The sequence below is a fragment of the Ranitomeya variabilis genome, chromosome 4 (assembly GCF_051348905.1).
Source record: "Ranitomeya variabilis isolate aRanVar5 chromosome 4, aRanVar5.hap1, whole genome shotgun sequence".
NCBI lineage: Eukaryota > Metazoa > Chordata > Amphibia > Anura > Dendrobatidae > Ranitomeya > Ranitomeya variabilis.
In genome coordinates, this window is record NC_135235.1 from 412,434,209 (window position 1) to 412,450,378 (window position 16,170).

The following is a 16,170-nucleotide window of genomic DNA, read 5'->3' on the forward strand; positions in this document are numbered from 1 at the left end:
TCTGGGACCTTGATTTCCAAATGAAATGCAAACTTTACTTTCATCTGAAAACAACATGTTAGACCTCTGAGCAACAGTCCAGTTCTTTTTCTCCTTGGCCCAGATAAGACGCTTCTGGCATTGTCTATTGATCATAAGTGGCTTGACACAAGGAATGTGACACTTGTAGCCCATGTCCTGGATACGCCTGTGTGTGGTGGCTCTTGAAACAATGACTCCAGCAGCAGTCCACTCCTTGTGAATCTCCCCCATATTTTTGAATGGCCTTTTCATAACAATAGTTTCAAAGCTGAGGTTCTCCCGGTTGCTTGTGCACCTTTTTCTACCACACTTTTTACTACAACTCAACTTTCCATTAATATGCTTGGATACAGCACTCTGTGACCAGCTAGCTTCTTTAGCAATGACCTTTTGTGGCTTACCCTCCTTTTGGAGTGTGTCAATGACTGCCTTCTGGACATCTGTCAAGTCAGCAGTCTTCCCCATGATTGTGGAGCCTACTGAAACAGACTAATGGACCTTTTTAAACTCTTTGGAAGCCTTTGCAGGAGTATTTTGGTAATTCTTCTAATTTACTGAGATGACTTTTGGGTTTCATTGGATGTAAGCCATAATCATCAACATTAACAGAAATAAACACTTGAAATAGATCACTCTGTTTGTCATGATTATATAATATGAGTTGCACTTTTTGTATTGAAAAGCTGAAATAAAATAACTTTTTGATGATATTCTAATTTTTTGAGAAGCAGCTGTATCTCTGCAACTTTGAATGGACCACTCGGGCTGAGGTAAAAATCTGAAATGTGAACAGCCCCATAGACTGTCATAGGTACTACTGCTACCCCTGAAAAAAAACAAAAAAGAGATGGCACTGTTAGGCTACTTTCACACTAGCGTCGTGCACTGCACGTCGCTATGCGACGTTGCGGCGCACTGACGCTAGCTGTGAATGCGCCGCACAACGGGGGCAGCGGATGCAGTTTTCCAACGCATCCGCTGCCCCATTGTGAGGTGCGGGGAGGCGGGGGCGGAGTTCCGGCCGCGCATGCGCGGTCGGAAATGCTGCAGACGACGCACCAAAAAACGTTACAAGCAACGTTTTTTGGTGGCGACGGTCCGACGCAACACGATTCGCATCTCGGCTTCAGAAAAATGGCCGCCGCGATCTCCATCTGCGCACGCGCGGCATCCCGCGGCCATTTTCCTGAAGCCCCAGGCAGCAGAGCACTCCATCTGCGCACGCGCGGCCTCAGGAAGATGACCGCCCCCACCGATAACCAGGGGAATAGCGCAGATCGCGCTCTTTTTCTTCACCTGCGCAGTGGATTCGGCAGTTGGGCATGCGCAAACCACTACGCCACCAACGGAAAGATAAGCAAGATCTGGGGGAAGAAACAGCGATGTCACCACGCCCATTTGACCAGACCACCTTGATTGACAGGCGAAAACGGCGACTTTGGTAAGGTATTTCGGCAGCATAGGTGGGGAATCAGGGTACACAAAATACACTATTGTAACGCACAGCTCAGGCCCTATTTAACGGTATTTTTATCTCATACTGAAAAAACGGGGTGACAGGTTCCCTTTAATTGTCTTTCATCTATGATTTTCTCATATCAGAAAAAAATGAGAATTTGCAAAGTGTCTCTTACACATTTTGGTGCTAAAAATTGACAGCACACGGACGGCAATGTGAGCTGTCAGTAATTTTCACAGTCTCATAGTCTCCGGGATTTTGTTGTTTTTTTTCATGAACAGACTTTCTGCAAAAAGCACAGACATGTGAACCGCTCCATTGGTTATAATGCGTGCATGTTCTGTGGGAAAAAAAACGGACATCTAAATGAGGCATTAAAGGGGTTGTCCTATCCAAATCGATGAGCCTTCAGTTACTCAGTATGACTTATGAATCCACCAGCACACACATTGTGCGCTGCGAGGATCCGCCAATCCTGAGCCATGACCAGAGGATATGTATGAATTACCCCTCCTTGCGAGCCGTGCACATAAAAACTGTTCTATGCTGAGTGTCCACATTGGACATTACCTTTCTGAATCCTGCTCATATCTATACATGACCAGGTTTTTAAATACATCAGATGGGGATGACATACATTAGTTAGGACTGCTCTAATACAGGTATACCTTGACGTTTGGTAGAGTCGCTTAATATACATTTTTTGCAAAAAACGTATTAACCAAATACCCTGTGTTTTTCCATCCTTTTATTAGCACTTGCTGTTTACTGATATTTTTTGCAACAGAGTATTTTTTTGGTTTTACTATGCCTTTTTTGTGTTTCAGTTTCCTGGTGGTGTGAACAATGTCCCTACAGGCTTGTTCACCATGTACACGGCTCATGTGTTTTTGTTTTAACCAATTGTTTTCTTGTTTCTACAAGACTAGGGAGGTTTCCACCCCTCCTTGTGAGCCGTGCACATAAAATCCATTCTATGCTGCGTGTCCACATTGGACATTACCTTTCTGAATCCTGCTCATATAGGTACTATACATATGACCAGGTTTTTAAATACATCAGATAGGGATTACATACATTAGTTAGGACTGCTCTAATACGGGTATACCTTGACTTTTGGTAGAGTGGCTTAATAAACATTTTTTGCAAAAAACGTATTAACCAAATACCCTGTGTTTTTCCATCCTTTTATTAGCACTTGCTGTTTACTGATATTTTTTGCAACAGAGTATTTTTTTGTTTTACTGTGCCTTGTTTTGTGTTATGTATGAATTATGCATACTTACGGCCAGAGCAAATCCAGTGGGTGCAGCCATGCTCCACAGACTTGTATTGAGCAAGGCCGTGCCCTGACAAGTGACACGGCTGTCCGGTATGAGTGGCTGACTAGAGGGTGCAGCCTCGCTCCATAAAATGTATAGAGCGAAGCCGCTTCCACGGGATGGGCTCTGGTTGGGAGTATTTTCATACCCTCCAGTCACGTTATATAGCCCTGGCTGCCGCCTCAGCCGGTGTCCATCAAATAGCTTATTCGTTGCCCATTAAACTTGACCCAGGTAGATCTTTCAGAAACTATATCTTCAGAATCTTCATCCCTCTCCTAGGGGTGTAAAGCCCCATGGTAGGCTAGTTGACCATGGGGCGCGTTAGTTTAATGGCCATCCCTTTTGCTTCTTTTCCCCGAGTAGGACAGTTCCGAGAGATGTGTTACCCTCTTGTCCCGGTCCAGAAACCAGTGAATCCCCGCAGCACATAGTGTGTGCAGACTTATTGATTTGGACCAGACAACCCCTTTAAGCTGAGCATGGTTTTGATGATTTTATTTTTTTTTTTACTACCAAACATGCAACAGGGAATGTACCCAAAACCATCAAAACCCACATTTGTTTCTGCAATACCACGCGGTGTGGCCTGACTATTAGGTCGTATACACACGATGTGATCACATTGGGGGTTTTTTTTGCAATTTTTCTAGTAAAATGCAGCAATTTTACCACATTTTTGACAAATCACAGCAAAAAAAAGATATTTCAGGAATGCATCATGTGAGCACAGCTATAACCTCTAGGCAATTTATGTAATCTTTGTGCGTCAGGTTGGGTTGGATCCACAGACTGAATTTCAATAGATAACACTTGGATCAAACACTGTTTGATCAAACCTTTATAAAACTTGGGTCACGTGAGCAGTTTCTCCCGTGTGTGGATTTTTTGATGCCTAGTAAGATCTGATCTGGTGCTAAAGCATTTCCCACATTCTGTACAGAGAAACGGCTTCTCACCAGTGTGAATTCTCTGATGGTCAATGAGTCCAGATTTATGTGCAAAACATTTCCCACATTCACAACATGCAAAAGGCTTCTCCCCTGTGTGAACCTTTAAATGACGAGCAAGAGCCGATTTGTTGGTAAAGCATTTCCGACATTCGGAACAAGGAAACAGATTCTGCCCCGTGTGAGTTCTCAGATGTTGCACAAGACCAGTTTTATGAATATAACCTTTGCCACATTCTTGACATGAAAACAGCCTCTCTCCTGTATGACTTTTCTGATGTCGTGAAAGCTCAGATTTATGAAAAAAATATTTCCCACATTCTGAACATGGAAATGTCTTTGCTCCTATGTGAATTTTCCAGTGTTTATTAAGATCTGATTTTTTGTTGAAACATTTTCTGCAATGTGGACATGAAAACAGTTTCTGTACTGTGTCACTTGTCTGAGGTTCAAGGAGATTTGGTTCCTTAGCTAAAACTATCCTGTTATATGAAAACAGCTTTTCCTCTGTGTGGACTTTCTGATGTCTAACAAGGTCAGATTTCAGGAAAAAGCATTTTCCACATTCAGAACATGAAAACGGTTTGTCCCCTGTGTGACGTTTCTGATGTTTAAAAAGATCTGATTTGTAGACAAAAGATTTGCCGCAATCTGAACACTGAAACATTTTCTCTCTCGTGTGACTTTTATGATGTCGAATAAGAAGTGACTTCCGGGAAAAACTTTTCCCACATTCTAAACATGGAAACGCCCTTTCTCCTGTGTGGCTTCTCTGATGGTCAACAAGACCTGTTTTCTGGGTGAACCGTTTTCCACATTCTGAACATGAATATGGCTTCTCCTCCAAGTCGATTTCTTGAAAAGAGTTTTGGTTAAAACATTTCCTGCATTCTGTGCACAAAAACAAATTTATGCTGGTGTTTTGTGTAAAGCATTCTCCATTTTCTGAATACTTAAGCAGCCATTCTCCCATGTATGAAGACTGGATGAAGTTACCACAGTCACTTTCAGAGGATGGATATATTTGACCTTCTCTATAACTTGTACTTTGTGTTACAATTTTTGACTGCTCAGAAAACAATTGCTTTTCATTAGAGGGATCAGAATGTATTGATCCGTCTTGACGAAGTGAACAGATATTAGGGGTAATGAGATTTCCTTTAAAAGCATCTTTAGTGATATTGCTCTCTTTTCCTCCAAATGTTGAAGATAACAAGATACGTCCTTCTGGTTCCTTCTTATAGCCATCTGCTGAGAAGAAAAGCGATGTTGTGATTTGTTATTTTTAATAAAATGTCAGTCATTTTTTTTATCTATTTATTATATCTTAATTTCTTATTTTTGCTTTATCTGGCAAAATTCAGCTATTCCTCATGGGTTTAAAGGGGTAGTCCACTACCCAAACAACCCCTTCTCAATCACTATGATCTCCCTTCATAAAATAATCACAGTTATACTCATCTCTGGTGTCAGCACTGACACTTCCAGTACTGGTCTGACATTTGTATGTCACGTGAGCCCTGCAGCGTTGACTTCATTCTCCCTTTCCTCAGAAATATCAGACATCCAGAGGAAGTGAGACAGCACTTGCAGCTGTGACTTCCTTCAGATATCAGTTAAGTCAGGAAGCAGAGGAGAGTGAAGCATCTGCTGATTGGATGCAGGGCTCACGTGACATAACGTCACATTAACCCCAGGAAAGCCAGTGCCAACACCCCTGGAATGGCACCCGCACCGGAGCCAAGTATAGCTGTTATTATTATTTTCTTAGGAGGGAGCATCGTGATTTAAATCTATATGTAATCTATAGAGAACAGACAATAGCTTTTGAGAAGAACATTGCTAACATTGTCCTATCTATGTATTAAAAAAATCAATAAAGAAATAAGTTTTGAAAACAAATCCTCTTTTAAAAGTATGCCTAGAGAAACAAAATGAATGTAATTGACCTGCATCAAGTAACTGAGTAAATCTGACATGGAGGAGGACTTGGGGATCCTAGTTAATGATAAACTTACCTGGAGCAGCCAGTGTTGGACAGCGGCTGCCAAGGCAAACAGGATCATTGGGTGCATTAAAAGGAGTCTGGATACACATGATGAGAGCATTATACTGCCTCTGTACAAATCTCTGGTTAGACCGCACATGGAGTACTGTGTACAGTTTTGGGCATCAGTGCTCAGGAAGGATATAATGGAACTAGAGCGAGTACAAAGGAGGGCAACAAAATTAATAAAAGGGATGGGGAACTACAATACCCAGAGAGATTAGCAAAATTAAGATTGTTTAGTCTAGAAAAAAGACGACTGAGGGGCGATCTAATAACCATGTATAAGTATATAAGGGGACAATACAAATATCTCTCCGAGGATCTGTTTATACCAAGGAAGGTGACGATCACAAGGGGGCATTCTCTGCGTCTTGAGGAGAGAAGGTTTTCCACCAACATAGAGGAGGATTCTTTAGGCTATGTGCACATGTTCAGGATGTTTCGCTTTTTTTCGGCCGTTTTCCGTGGTAAAAACGCTTACAAAACGCATACATAAGCATCCCATCATTTTTAATGCATTCTGCAATTTTTGTGCACATGATGAGTTTTTTCCGTGAAAAAAACGCATCGTGGTAAAAAACGCAGCATGTTCATTAATTTTGCGGATTTTGGGGGGTTTTGACGCTATTTAATGCATTGGGAAGCTCCGGAAAAAAAACGCACAAAAAATGCGAAAAAAACCACGAGAAAAAACGCATGCGGATTTCTTGCAGAAAATGTCCGGTTTTGTTCAGGAAATTTCTGCAAGAAATCCTGACGTGTGCACATAGCCTAACTGTTAGGGCAGTGAGAATCTGGAATTCCTTGCCTGAGGAGGTGGTGATGGCGAACTCAGTTGAGGGGTTCAAGAGAGGCCTGGATGTCTTCCTGGAGCGTAACAATATTGTATCTTACAGTTATTAGGTTCTTTAGAAGGACGTCGATCTGGGTATTTATTCTGATGGAATATAGGCTGAACTGGATGGATAAATGTCTTTTTTCGGCCTTGCTAACTATATTACTATGTATTTTTATGTATTTTAATTTTGATATCTACATTAGTTTTAAAGTGTCAAAACGTAAAATGAAAGCAATGAGGTGGTATAAGAAAATGATATTTTTGATGTCTAGCCACATTTTGAAACATTTGGTTTAATTTTATCCAAAACACAAACAAAATTAAGGTGCAACAAATGTCTCATAGTTCAACATCATGTATTTAATTACATATTACACATAAAAAAAAATTGTAGGCACAATCACTCAGTGGAGAGCTATCTATATATATAAGAGGCATCGTGATTACTCGCTAATCCCGCCCCCTGCACAGTAGCTCCGCCCCCCCACATCACCACACATAATCCCGCCCCCACCTCATTACCACACACAATCGCGCCCCCACCACATTACCACACACAATCCCACCCCCCCACCGCATTACCACACACAATCCCGCCCCCCCACCGCATTACCACACACAATCCCGCCCCCCCACCGCATTACCCCACATAATCCCGCCACCCACATTACCACACATAATCCCGCCCCCCGACCACATTACCACACACAATCCCGCCCCCCCACATTACCACACATAATCCCGCCCCCCACATTACCACACATAATCCCGCCCCCCACATTACCACACATAATCCCGCCCCCCACCACATTACCACAGATAATCCCGCCCCCACCACATTACCACACAAAATCCCACCCCCCCACAACATTACCACACATAATCCCGCCCCCCACCACATTACCACACATAATCCCACCCCCCACCACATTGCCACACATAATCCCGCCCCCCCACCACATTACCACACATAATCCCACCCCCCACCACACAATCCCGCCCCCCCACCACATCACCACACATAATCCCACCCCTGCACCACATTACCACACAATCCCGCCCCCCACATCACCACACATAATCCCACCCCCACCACATTACCACACACAATCCCGCCCCCACCACATTACCACACACAATCCCACCCCCCACCACATTACCACACATAATCCCCCCCACCACATTACCACACATAATCCCACCCCCACATTGCCACACAATTCCGCCTCCACCACATTGCCACACATAATCCCGCCCCCCCACATTACCACATAATCTCGCCCCCACCACATTACCACACATAATCCCTCCCCCCACCACATTACCACAGATAATCCCACCCCCTGAACAGTAGCTCCGCCCCCACCCCATCACCACACATAATCCCACCCCCCACCACATTACCACACATAATCCCGCCCCCCCACCATATTACCACACATAATCCCGCCCCCCCACCATATTACCACACATAATACCGCCCCCCCACATTACCACACGAGGCTCCATCCCCACACATTACCACACGAGGCTCTGTCCTCACACATTACCATATGAGGCTGCGTCGCCACACATTACCACACAAGGCTCCGTCCTCACACATTACCACATGAGGCTGCGTCCCCACACATTACCACTCGAGGCTCTGTCCCTCCACATTACCACACGAGGCTCCATCCCCCACACATTACCACACAAGGCTCCGTCCTCACACATTACCACACAAATTCAGTTTGCTTTTGATTTTACACTGTGAATAAAATGTATTAGTATTATTCTGATTTTTAATTATTATTATTGTTATTAACTTCATTTTAAGTTAATTTACCACCTGCGTAAGCGCTATTGAATGTTGTCATTATTTACTTTAGTTTAATCACTAGCAGCGTTAATTAGATAGCAATGAGCATGCCGAGCGTTAGCTGGCTGGAAACAGCTAGTAGAAATATAAACAGGTATAATAAGCATTTCATTGTAATCTGAAAATGTCTAAAAGTCTAATTTCAATTGGAAAATACATTTGAATACCTGCTTGTACGACAGCGCTGGTGTTTGTGTTTGGAATATCATTAGAATGGGTGTGTCTCTGACATTGTTTTTGTCTATTAGCGGTTTGTAAATTTGGTACAATTTCAATATATATATATAAACTCCTATTATATTTTGCAAGATTATTATACAAAAAATGTTCCTCTTACCTAGGGATGTGAGAATCTCATGGTTCTCCTTCATGACATCCTTGTACAGATCCTTGTGTCCTTCTATATACTCCCACTCCTCCATGGAGAAATGGACAGTGACATCCTGATACCTTACAGGAACCTGACACACAATGATACAGTCATCATCCAGACACATCCCTTGTGTTACTGTATAATGTCCCAGTATTCCCAGCAGCGCTCACCTCTCCAGTCAGCAGCTCAATCATCTTGTTGGTGAGGTCCAGGATCTTCTGATCATTGTTTCTGATATGTATAAGTGAGTGAGCTGGAAGCTCCATGACAGGTTTTTGGGTTCTGCTCCATCCTTCTGATACAGCAGGACAGCTGCTGGGGGTAACACACTGACTAGATGTCTTTTTTGCTACTGTGCAATCCTGCACATGGAGAAATCACATTATTTATATTCAGAACCTCTCATGTCTCCACCTATGCCACTTTGTTATTAATAGAGATGACATGTTTCATAATTCCCAGAGCCCCTCACCTCTCCAGTCAGCAGGCAGATGATCTCCAAGGTGAGCTCTAGTATTGTCTTTCTGTAATTGTCCAGTCCCGTTGGGTCAGTGAAGGAGAGAACCATTGTGTGTGGTGCAGACTTCAGCATTAAGCAATCCTGACTGCAGGCACAGGAATAGAAAACAGTGGAGATATTGAATATTGCAGTGTTTGTGTGAGCTTAATTTTTGTGTAAACTGAATTATGGGCAGAATAAGTCGTTAGAGCCTGCTAGTAATGAGAGAGATTATTTTAGACTAGATGGTGGCCCGATTCTAACTCATCGGGTATTCTAGAATATGCATGTCCACGTAGTATATTGCACAGTCCACGTAGTATATTGGTCAGACACGTAGTATATTGCCCAGTGACGTAGTATATTGCCCAGTGACGTAGTATACAGCACAGAGCCACGTAGTATATTGCCCAGCCACGTAGTATATTGCCCAGTCACGTAGTATATTGCCCAGTCACGTAGTATATTGCCCAGCCACGTAGTATATTGCCCAGTGACGTAGTATATTGCCCAGCGACGTAGTATATTGCCCAGCCACATAGTATATTGCCCAGCGACGTAGTATATTGGCCAGCCATGTAGTATATTGCCCAGCGACGTAGTATATTGCCCAGTGATGTAGTATATTGCCCAGCCACGTAGTATATTGCCCAGCGACGTAGTATATTGCCCAGCCATGTAGTATATTGCCCAGTGACGTAGCATACAGCACAGAGCTACGCAGTATATTGCACAGCGATGTAGTATACAGCACAGAGCCACGCAGTATATTGCACAGCGATGTAGTATACAGCACAGAGCCACGTAGTATATTGCCCAGCCACATAGTATATTGCCTAGCCACGTATGTGACAGGTTAAAAAATAAAAAATAAACATACTCACCTTCCGATCCGAGGGCCCCTTGTAGCTCTAACATACTCACCATACTTGTAGTTCTGTCGCCTGTGCGAGGTACAGGCGGCAGCTTCCGGTCCCAGCCTGCTAGCGCAGGCGCGCAGGGCCTGTGATGACGTCGCGGTCACATGACCCTGACGTCACGGCAGGTCCTGCTCTCGCAGGCACATGACCGTGATGTCACGGCAGGTCCTTCTGCCAGACCATCCGTGCCAACGGAACGTGGCGGTTGCATCGCGAGGAGCGGGAAAGGCGGCGTAGGTGAGTATATAATCATTTTTTATTTTTTTTAATTATTTTTAACATTAGATGTTTTTACTATTGACGCTGCATAGGCTGCGTCAATAGTAAAAAACTTGGTCACACAGGGTTAATAGCAGCGGTAACGGAGTGTGTTACCCTCGGCATAACGCGGTCCGTTACCGCCGGCATTAACCCTGTGTGAGCGGTGAGCGGAGGGATGTATGCGGGCGCCGGGCACTGAGTGCGGGGAGTAAGGAGCGGCCATTTTCTTCCGGACTGTGCGCGTCGCTGATTGGTCGCGGCAGCCATGACAGGTAGCTGGCGAGACCAATCAGCGAACGAATAACCGTTACAGACAGAAGGACAGACGGAAGTGACCCGTAGACAATTATATAGTAGATTAGAAAACCTCAAATTACTAATATAAATTTATGGGATATTGGTAAAAGGGAACCCATTTCCTCTGCAGGTGTGTAGCTTCCATAAGAATCAGAAGCCCAAATCAGCTGTCTTGCATGGTTAAGGGCTCATGCACACAACTGTATTTTCGTTCCAAGTGTTATCTGTTAAAATATAGATCATACTAAGAACAATATTAATCAATGGACAGTGCAGATGAGCGATTTTTTTCACTAACTGAATCTGCATGTGAAAAAAAAAAAAAAAAATATTGCAGCATGCGCTAGATTCTTCCATAAATCAGAAGAGTCACCCATTCAAGTCTATGGGTGTGAGAATTTTTTTTTTTTACCATACATTGCAATTCTGTAACGTAGGAAACTTTAATTGTCTTGTAAATGATTAACAGCTGCTTATGCAAAAAAACGGATTGTACACGGATGAGAAGTGAGAAACAAATCGTCCTGCTATTTTGGATGCAACTCTGAACAACTTTTTATACTGTCATGTGAACTTACCCTAAGACTCAGCAATAATTTCTCAGACATTGGTAGGCTTTAACTCCTTAATGTTTTTTCCACTTTTGTCTTTTAGTATATAGAAATAGGACATTCCCTCTCTTCTACAGATTTATGACTCCATAAATATTTATTTTATTCGCTTATATAGCGCAATTAATTCCACAGAGCTTTACAGACATCACTGTCCCCAATTGGGCTCTCAATCTGAACTCCCAATCAGTATGTCTTTAGAGTGTGGGACAAACCCACACAAACACGAGGAGAACATACAAACTCCATGCAGTTGTTGTCCTTGGTGAGTTTTGGACCCAGGACCATAGAGATGGAAAGCTGCAATGCTAAGCACTGAGCCATGGTGGCTGTGGCACAGGTCCACAGGTCTGTGGCTAACGGACCGGAGCCGCAATACCTGCATGTTACCTGTTGACATCTTTGGCACCTCTTTTAATTAGCAGGCCTGGCACGTCACAAACTATGCAATGATGATGTTGTACCAGGCTAGCTAATAAAAAAAAGCCAAGTATGCTATGAGGCAGGAGGCGTTTCTCACGATTTGCACCAAATCTAATTAAAACCACTTTGCCAATATTGTATACCGTATATACTCGAGTATAAGCCGAGAATTTCAGCCCATTTTTTGTAGGCTGAAATTGCCCCTCTCAGCTTATACTCGAGGGGTTGGCAGGGGAGGTGGAGTGGCAGCTGTCTAAGCATACTCACCTGCTCCTGGCGAGGTCCCTGGACGTCCCTGGTTCCCCGGCGCCGGCAGCTTCTTCCTGTAGTGAGCGGTCACATGGTACCGCTCATTACATTAATGAATATGGACCCCAATCCACTCCCATAGGGGTGGAGCCGGATATTCATTACTGTAATGAGCGGTACCATGTGACCACTCAATACAGAAAAGCAGCCGCGCCGTGGAAGCAGGGACCGTGCCAGGAGCAGGTGAGTATAAGCAGTGCGCTATATTCACCTGCTCCCCGTTCCACCGTCGCCGGCCGCCGCGTCTTCTGCATCCTCTGCACTGACGCTCAGGTCAGAGGGCGCCGTGACGCGATTAGTGTGCGCCGCCCTCTGCCTGAACAGTCAGTGCACAGGACGGGGAAGACACAGCGGCGGTCGGCGCTGGAACGCGGAGCAGGTGAATATAGCAAGTGCCGGGGGCCTGAGCGACGAGAGGTGAGTATGTCATTTTTTTTTATCACAGCAACAGCATATGGGGCAAATGACTGTATGGAGCATCTTAGGGGTCATAATCAGCATTTATGGAGCATTACATGGGGCAAATGACTGTATGGAGCATCTTATGGGGCTATAATCAGCATTTGTGCAGCATTATATGGGGTGTATTTTGTATGGAGCATCTTATGGGGCCATCATGAACAGTATGGAGCATTATATGGGGCTCCTGATTCAATATGGATATTCAAAAACACTTAACCTACTGATGTCTCAATTAATTTTACTTTTAATGGTATCTATTTTTATTTTTGACATTTACCGGTAGCTGCTGCATTTTCCATCCTAGGCTTATACTCAAGTCATTAAGTTTTCCCAGTTATTTTGTGGCAAAATTAGGAGTCTCGGCTTATACTCGGGTCGGCTTTTACACGGTATGTACTGTATGTCCCTCTTGTGCCACCAAAACAGCATTAATCTATCGAGGCATGGACTCCATAAGATCCCTGATGGTATCTAGCACCAAATCATTAGCAGCTGATTTTATACGTCCTATAATATGTGCGGTGAGGTCTCTATGTTTCAAATTTGCTTTCCTAGCACATCCTACAGATGTTCAACCACGCTGAATTCTGACAAACGTGTTCTGTTCCTCTTATCAATCTTACACAGTTTTTACGTTTTGACTAGTGATGAGCGAACAAGCTCGGATAATGTTTCCGGTGTTATCTGAGTAACTTGGGTGTGCTCATATATTATGTCGAGTCCCTGTGGCTGCATTATTTGCGGCTGTTAGACAGCCTGAACACATGCAGAAATTGCCTGTTTGTTAGCCTCAACACATGTGGGGATTCCCTAACAGTCATGAATCATGCAGCCACAGAGACTCAAACATATTAGCCAAGCATGCCCAAGATACTCAGATAACACTGGAGCATGTTCGGAGAAGATGTTATCCGAGCACGTTCGCTCATCACTAGTTGTGACAATGTATCCTGATGAACAAGCCATGTTATGCCACGGGGGAGGCTGAACATGCAAGTAACAAACTCATGAATTCTAGGCCTGCGGTTTCCCAGCAGTACATTGCCCATTTCACCCACCTTCTTGCCTTCTCCCAGAGAGCACCCTAAGGTGCTGGATACCCTTAGCTCCAGTCTGGGTTTCATCTGCGATAATGAAGCACTGACATTCACAGCCAGGAAACTCACCACGGAGGCTGATAACCAAGCACTGGAAAATTAATGTCGCAGCCCAGGTCTTGGGAGAGATGTCACATGCTCTTTTGGGTCTTCAACCTTAGGCTGGAGCTATGGATCAAAAGCAAGGAAGAGCTTGTGGTCATGGACACACAGCTGATAGCCACTGTAACTAGATGGCCAGTGTTCTTCTCATCACCTGTCAGAGGTTGAATGTCATTGTTGTTTTGTACCATAATTCCAAGAAGTCACACATACCCCTGCCCAGACCAGAGGTGTGGATGCTCTGTGCTAGTAACTGCAGGACCTGTGATGATGTCACAGTCATGAGATCAGTCATGTGACATTGGGGAGGCGCAGTGAGAAGCAGTTCTGGGATGATTACGTCTAGATTGGAGTGGCTCCTGTGAGGCTCCTTCCAGAAGCTCCTCTCTAGACGTCTCACTCGTACTGATGATGGTTCTGGTGGTCTAATTATGTACTGATGATGATTGTGGCTTCGTATTCATGTACTGATGATGTTTGTGGTAATGTATTTATCACTAGCATCATCATAACTACATGAATACAGCACCAGACTAACCATCACTACATAAACATGTCTACAGAACCAGACTACATCACCAAAACCACCATCAGCTTTGTGCAAAATGTATTTGTCGCATGACGGATGCAAAAACCATGAGACGTATCCCTTTATTTATAATGGGGGTCTGTTTATTTTCCATTAGGGTATTTAGCAAATGCTGGGATACCTTAATTGAAAACAAACAGCCCTGATTATAGTTACACTTTATTAGTTTCCATAACTATCCTTGAGTTCTACATTTAAAATATATTACGTCAGGGATGAATATCGCTATTTTTTCCCGTGTACTGTGTAAGTGGTCAGACAAAAATTATTGATTCTATACCTAACTTTGACATTGCACTCCTTGTTAAGTCACATTCCTAAAGTACACCACTTTTTACATTTTGAGAACTTTTTTTGTAAAAAAAAGATAACAATTCTAGTGGAAGTGGTCATCATAGTTTGCTACCTAACCCATCGGCGTTGAAGGGAGGATGTGCATTAGGAGTCCTGTTACCTTAGTCTCTGAGCCATTCCTTTGCTTTGGGGTGCGGAGGGAGTGTCACCATTGGCTTCATCTTCCTAGGACACCAAAATGCTTTGTCCTTGCCCTGAATGGTGCTATCTCTGGGCACTGATGTCAGGGGCAAGTGCAGGTTCTTCAACACCAGCTCTGTAAAGGAGCTGGCTACGCTTCTGAGCCCACTCCATGCATGCTGACCTTGACACAGACCTAAATACTAAAGTCAAACAGTAAAGCAAATCTATGTTTTCTCAAAGTAGAAATGCATTTTCTGATTTTAGGAAAGTCCAAAATGTATCAAGTGCTCCCTTAAGAAATTTAAATATCTTGGATTAAGTGACAAACACCATGTACAGAAAGCCAAAAAATCAGCGGAGAGATATGGAGATTTTCTGCTAGCTGCACCTGTACCTGTTATCAGTTTCTGCCATATGTTAGTGGGTATCTGAGGTGGCGCTCTATACAAAAACAAAAATATTAATGGAGGATTTTTAAGTTTTGTATGAGAAAATTAAACACATTCTGATGTCTGGGCCTCGTTCTCAGGCCCAAAATGTCTGACAAGTCTCCGATCTTAGAAATAAATAATTCAAATATGATCACAGCAATGAAAAAGGGGAAAGACGCCCCTTGTATGCATGATCATTGATCCTTGATAGCATAATGCCAATGGAATACCAATTTAAAGTATGTTCAAATAGTAGATGCTCACTTGAAGAGCGAGCTTAAAACTAGAATGGTTCAGCCAACCCTAACTAAAATAACCTGTAATTATACTATCCTAAATGTTACGATGTTTCTGAGGCTGTAGGCTTAAAAAGTGTCACGGGTTTACCATGACAGAGAGTGGCCAGAATACTGCAGTGTCTGATTTCATGTTCTCCTGCACTGATTAGAAGCACTTTATATTAAACAGTGCAGGTTTCTGCTAGCAGTGCAGGGGTTACGGTGGCTTTCACGCATCAGTTTTTTGCCGTCTGGCACAATCCGGCAAATTTTGAAAAAAAAATGGATCCAGCCAAACTTGCCATCTTATCCGTTTTTTTCTCATAGACTTGTATCAGTGATGGATGGCCTCACGTTTCATCCGTTTTTCGCCGGATCTGTCAAAAATTGTTTTTCCGGCTGCCGGAGAAAACGGACATAGTAACATTTTTTGTGTCCGCCAGAAAAACGGACAGCGACTGATCCGTCGCTGTACGTCATTTGCTAGAATGGAACCCAATGGTGCCGGATCCGTCAAATGACGGAATCCGGCAACGGATT

At 43.6% G+C, this 16,170-nt stretch overlaps 1 protein-coding gene across 3 annotated transcripts; it reads right to left on the reverse strand.

Annotated features, from left to right (window-relative positions):
- Positions 1-1,119: 1,119 nt before the first annotated feature.
- On the reverse strand, positions 1,120-14,113 carry LOC143765006 (uncharacterized). Of its 3 annotated transcripts, none has more exons than XM_077251208.1 (6): positions 14,010-14,113; positions 13,715-13,921; positions 9,347-9,479; positions 9,045-9,236; positions 8,839-8,962; positions 1,120-5,000 (listed from the first exon to the last, which is right to left on the reverse strand). In XM_077251208.1, exons 3-6 carry the CDS (start codon positions 9,464-9,466, stop codon positions 3,658-3,660), a joined length of 1,779 nt encoding a protein of 592 aa, XP_077107323.1. In that variant the 5' UTR covers positions 9,467-9,479; positions 13,715-13,921; positions 14,010-14,113; the 3' UTR covers positions 1,120-3,657. The 3 variants fall into 3 exon arrangements, with proteins under 3 accessions (XP_077107323.1, XP_077107322.1, XP_077107321.1); XM_077251206.1 differs by having other exon boundaries at positions 1,121-5,003; XM_077251207.1 differs by having other exon boundaries at positions 1,120-5,003; positions 13,823-14,107.
- Between the last annotated feature and the right edge of the window lie 2,057 nt (positions 14,114-16,170).

What these genes read in the sequence shown, in the direction of transcription:
- LOC143765006 (XM_077251207.1), bottom strand. Translation starts at nt 9,466, where the DNA reads ATGCTGAAGTCTGCACCACACACAATGGTTCTCTCCTTCACTGACCCA. An exon ending in TCTGCCTGCTGACTGGAGAG is followed by an intron (nt 9,237 to 9,346) that starts GTGAGGGGCTCT and finishes CTCCATGTGCAG; the next exon opens with GATTGCACAGTAGCAAAAAA. An exon ending in TGAGATTCTCACATCCCTAG is followed by an intron (nt 5,004 to 8,838) that starts GTAAGAGGAACA and finishes TTTTCTTCTCAG; the next exon opens with CAGATGGCTATAAGAAGGAA.